The sequence below is a fragment of the Dryobates pubescens genome, unplaced genomic scaffold (genome assembly GCF_014839835.1).
Source record: "Dryobates pubescens isolate bDryPub1 unplaced genomic scaffold, bDryPub1.pri scaffold_64A_arrow_ctg1, whole genome shotgun sequence".
Lineage (NCBI taxonomy): Eukaryota > Metazoa > Chordata > Aves > Piciformes > Picidae > Dryobates > Dryobates pubescens.
The window spans coordinates 39019-44185 of record NW_026530783.1 but is presented as its reverse complement, the minus strand read 5'-3'; the positions used below and the strand labels follow the sequence as shown (position 1 = coordinate 44185).

The following is a 5167-nucleotide window of genomic DNA, read 5'->3' as shown; positions in this document are numbered from 1 at the left end:
CCCCTCTGGGCATCCCTTGGCTTTGGGGACCCTCCAAGCCCCTCTGAGCATTCCCAGGTCCCTTTGGGCACCCACTAGGCCCCTCTGCCCCCCCCCCCGGCTTTGGGCACCCCCCCCCAGGCCCAAATTAGGAAGCCTCTCCAGGCTCCTTCATGCCCCTCCATGCCCTCCATGCCTCTTTAGGTGCCCCTCAGAGCTCCACCACTCCCCTCCCAGTGGCTTTTGGGACCCCCCCAGACCCTTCCTCCAACCTCCCAGACTCCAGGGTCAGCAGCTTTGGGTCCTCCCCATGGGGACAGTGCCCTCCCCGTGTCCCTCCCCCCATCCCCCACCCCCTGAGGTCTCCTCGTCCTCCTTAAGGGCCCCTGGCCAGCACTGGCACCGTGCCCAGCCCCTGATGGGCATTGCCAGCTGCTTCTGCAATGGAGGAGAAGTGAGTGGCCCCCAGCCCTACGCCCACCCTCCATGCCCTCCATGCCCCCCCCAGGTCCCTCCATACCCCCACCCTCATGCCCTTCCAAGTCCTTCTATGCCCCTCCATGCCCCACCGTGCCCCCCACCCATGCCCCTTCACGCCCCTTTGGGCATCCCCTGGCTCTATCTTGGCCACCCCCCAGACCCTTTGGGAGCTTCCTTGGGCCCTTCCATGCCCCTTTGGGTAGCCCCAGCCCTGTGCCCAACCTTCCATCTCCCCCCATGCCCCTCCATGCCCTTCCATGTCCCCCCCACATCCCCTCCATGCTCCCCCATGCCCCTCAACATCATCCTATGTCCCCCCATGTCCCCCCCATGTCCTTAATGCCCTCTGTGCCCCCACACCCCCTCATGCCCCCCAACACCATCCTTTATGCCCCTCAAAGCCTCCCACGCCCTTCCATGCCCCTCAATGCCCTCCATACCCCTCTTATACTCCCCCCCATTCCCCGTCCTCCCTTCCCATGCCTGGTGCCCACCTGAAGCCCCCCCCCCGGTTTTCCCCTGCCCCAGGGTGCCCTTGGTGGCTGCCTACGAGGCTGTGCTGGTGCTGAGCGGGGTGGGCGATGCCCTGGGCTACCGGGGGGGGCTGTGGGAGTACTGCACCCAGGGCCCCCTGATCCATGCCCAGCTGGCAGAGCTGGGGGGGCTGGAGGCCATCAGCCTGGAGCCCCGCCAGTGGCCTGTGAGCGATGACACCGTCCTGCAGCTGGCCACGGCCGAGGGGCTGGCCACAGGTTGGGGGAGGGGCTGGGGTGGGGCTGGAATTGGGGGGCACCCACCGGAACGGGGTGGGGGGTGATTAAATGGGGGGGGGGCGATAGAATCGGGGGGTCTGGAAGGGGGGGTAGGAATAGGGGGATTGAAGTGGGGAGGGTGGAATGGGGGGGCTGGAATTGGGAAGGACCCACCAGGATGGGGGGTGCTGGGGGCCTGGATTTGGGGGGGGGGGGGGGGGGTTGGAGAGGGGAAAGCTGGAATGGGGGGGTGAAATCGGGGGGGTTAGAATCAGAGGGGGCTGGAAAGGGGGGTTGAAATAGTGGGGTTGAAATGGGGGGGCTGGAATTTGGGGGGACCCACTGGAATGGGAGGCTGGGGGACTGGATTTGCAGGGGGAGGGTGGAAGGGGGGGGACTGGAATGAGGGGAGGGATACTGGAATGGGGGGGGTGAAATCAGAGGGGACTGGAATCAGGGTGGGCTGGAATGGGGGTGCTGGATTTGGGGTGGAGCTGGAAGTGGTTGGGCTGGAATGGGGACACTGGGGGGAGGTGAAATCGGGGGATGGAATTGGGGGGGCTGGAAAGTGGGGGTTGGAATAGGGGAGGAGCTGCAATTGGGGGGCAATGAGGGGGAGAATGAGGGGGGATGGAATGGGAGGGGTGGAATGGGGAAGCTGGAATGGGGGGCCTGGAGTGGAGGGGTGGAATGAGGGGGGATGTAATCGGGGGGCTGAAAGGGTAGGGAGTGGGATGGAATCGGGGGAGCTGGAAATGTGGGGGGGTCCTTGTGTACCCTTGGAATTGGGGGGGTGCCTCAGCAGGTTTGGGGGGTCCTTGTCTCCTGGGCTTTATGGGGGATCCCTCAGGGGGCTTGGAGTGCCCAGGAAGGGTCCCCATGGCTCATGGCCCCCTTCCCCACCCTGGAGTTTTGGAGTCCTTTTTGGGGGGGGGGTGTCCCCTTTGCTCACCACTCCCTGGGTGGGGGTCCCTATGGAACTGCATTCCCTTCCCTCAACCTTAGGGGGTGCTGCCGTGGGGTCACTTTTAGGGGGCCCCTCCTGTGTGGGTATTTGAAGGGGGGGTCCTCTCACCCTCCCCCACTTTAGGGCTGGCAGGGGAACCCCTGCTGCAGGGCCTCACCGTGAGGGGGTCAACCCCTTCCCTTTCCCCTTCCCCTTCCCCTTCAATTCTGGGGGGTCCCCACCGGTGTGAGTATTTTTTGGGGGGGTCTTCACTAAGCCCTCCCTCACTTTAGGGCTGGAGGGGAGGACCTCCTGCTGCAGGAGTTGGCTCGTCCTGGGAGGGGTCTTTCTCTTCCCCCTCCTCTTCCCCTTCCTCTTCACTTTTAGAGGTCCCTTCCACTTTTGGGGGGTGCCCTGCGGTGTGGGTATTTGAGGGGGGTCCTCACTAAGCCCCTCCCCAGGGCTGGAGGGGGAGCCCCTGCTGCAGGAGCTGGCTCGCCGCTACGTGGCTGCCATGGGAGACATGGAGGGTCGCAAGCCAGGACCTAGCAGCATCCTGGGTGAGTGGGGGGCTGTGGGGGCTCTGGGGAGGCTCGGAGGGAGGGGAGGTGTCTCAAAGGGGGTCTCACAACCCCGACCCCTCCCCCAGGCACCTCGCAGCTGCGTCCCGGGGAGCCCCAGGGCTATCGGATCCCCTTCAACCCCAGCGGCACCGGCTGCGGTGCGGCCATGCGCAGCCTGGCGATCGGCCTCCGGTGACCGCCGCGGGGCGACGAGGGGTGGGGGGGGACATGAGGGGACAAGGAAGGACAGAGCTGGGTGCGTGGGCACAGGATGGAGATGGGGACACGGAGGTGGCAGAGCTGGAGGGGACATGACCAGGGAGGGGACAGTGGTGAGGACGTGGTGGGGACATGGTGGGACAGAGCTGGAGGGGCCAGGGCCAAGAGGTGATTGGGGGAAGCATGGGGATGGAGACATGGAAGTGGCAGAGCTGGAGGGGACAGGGATGGGGACAGGGAGGGGACAGGAGCTGGAGGGGATGGCGACAGGGCAGGACAGGGAGACAAGAGGTCTGTGCTGCAGAGAAGGGGACAGGAGGTGATATGGTGACAGCCAGGGACACCGCGGGGAGGTTGTGGCAGGGAAGGAGGAGGATGTGGCCAGGGCAGCCTGGGAGCTGGAGGGGACAGGGACACGGACAGGGGACATGGGGACATGGGGGGCTGGAGCTTGGGACATCTGAGCTGCGGGAGGGAGGACAGGGAGTGCCAGGGGACATGGGGAGAGCAACAGGGAGGGGTTGGGGGAGGGACACGGAGATGGTGGGGCCAGGGGGGATGGAGGCGACAAGGAAAGCGGTGGGGTGGAGGTGGGGACAAGGCTGGGGACACAGGGATGGGGAGGGGACAGCAGGGCAGGCTGGGAGGAGGGGACACAGGGGACAGAGGGGGACACGGAGGTGGCAGGGCCGGGGGGGAGAAGGACAAAGAGGACAATGGCGGCGGAATGGAGCTGGGGACACAGGGACGGGGAGGGAGGAGGGGACACAGGGGTCGGGGGGGGACAGGGCCGACGGGGACAAGGACAAGGGGGATGGCAGTGGCGGGGTGGAGGTGGGGACAATGATGGGGACACAGGGATGGGGAGGGGCCAGGGCAGAGGGCAGAGTGATGCCCCCGCAGGTACCCACATGCCCGGGAGCTGCCCACGCTGATCCGGGTGAGCATCGAGAGCGGCCGCATGACACATCACCACCCCACGGGTGGGTGCTAGCCCCGGGGAGGACACCAGGGGGGACACTGGAGCCACACACACACACCACCCCCTGTCCCCTCAGGCTACCTTGGGGCGCTGGCTGTGGCCCTGTTCGCGGCGCTGGGGGCCCGGGGGGAGCCCCCGGAGCATTGGGGAGCAGAGCTGCTGAGGGTCCTGCCCCTGGCCTGGGAATACGTGGAGGGGACAGGAGTGGCCCTGGAGGACAATGCCAGCGCCTGGCCCTTCTTCCATGACGCCTGGCAGCGGTGAGGGGGGCGGCAGGAGGGGGACTGGGAGCACTAGGAGGGGCTGGAGAGGGCCCTGGGAGGGGTTATGTGGGGCACTGGGGTCACTGTGCCCTGCCAGGCTCTCTCCCAGTGCCTGGATGTCCCCAGTGTCCTCTGGCTGTCACCGCTGTCCCCAGTGTGTCCCCAGTGTCCCCACTGTCCCCATACCCCATTGTCCCCACTGTCCCCATGCCCTGTTGTCCCCATGCCCCCACTGTCCCCACGGTCCCCATGACCCTATTGTCCCCATTGTCCCCATGTCCTTACTGTCCCCCTGTCCCCTCAGGTACCTCTCTTCTCGGGGGCTGCTGCCAGGCCAGGGCCCACCCCAGCTGCCTGCGCTGTGCTCTGCAGCGGAGCGGGACGAGGCCTACAGCGCCTGGGCCCTGCAGGGCTGGGCCGGCCGCAGTGGCCATGACGCCCCCATGGTGGCCCTGGAGGCCTTGCTGGCAGCTGGCGGCTGCTGGGCTGAACTGTGCGCCCGGGGGGTGCTGCACGGCGGTGACAGCGACTCCACCGGCGCCATCGCCGCTGGCTGCTGGGGGCTGCTGCACGGCCTGGACTCGGTGCCCCCCGGACTGCACCGTGGCCTGGAGTACAGTGACCGCCTGCGAGCCGCTGCCCGCAGCCTGCACCGCCTGGCCTGGGGGGGGCGCTGAGCACCACCCACAGCCTGCACCACCTGGCCTGGGGGGGGCGCTGAGCACCACCCACAGCCTGCACCGCCTGGCCTGGGGGGGGCGCTGAGCACCACCCACAGCCTGCACCGCCTGGCCTGGGAGGGGCGCTGTGCACCACCCACAGCCTGCACCGCCTGGCCTGGGGGGGGTGTCATTGAGCAATGCCCACGGGCACTGTCTGCCACACCCAGGGGGCAACTGCGGGACCTTGAGGTGGCCTCACTGTCACCTGCTGTGCCCCAAGGTGTCACCTGATGGACCCCTGCCATGCCCTCACTGTCACCT

The 5167-nt window shown here is 67.1% G+C and overlaps 1 protein-coding gene across 1 annotated transcript; it reads left to right on the top strand.

The window, feature by feature from the left end:
* The first annotated feature begins 422 nt into the window (after positions 1-422).
* Positions 423-4861, top strand: LOC128899780 (ADP-ribosylhydrolase ARH1-like). The gene is made up of 7 exons (XM_054179472.1): positions 423-433; positions 988-1211; positions 2619-2717; positions 2807-2912; positions 3843-3922; positions 3998-4181; positions 4489-4861. Exons 1-7 carry the CDS (start codon positions 423-425, stop codon positions 4859-4861), a joined length of 1077 nt encoding a protein of 358 aa, XP_054035447.1.
* Positions 4862-5167: the final 306 nt, after the last annotated feature.

Excerpts from the sequence above, each read along its gene's own strand:
- LOC128899780 (XM_054179472.1), top strand. Across the intron at positions 1,212-2,618 it reads GGCCGAGGGGCTGGCCACAG|GGCTGGAGGGGGAGCCCCTG; the intron begins GTTGGGGGAGGG and ends GCCCCTCCCCAG. Across the intron at positions 2,718-2,806 it reads AGGACCTAGCAGCATCCTGG|GCACCTCGCAGCTGCGTCCC; the intron begins GTGAGTGGGGGG and ends CCCCTCCCCCAG.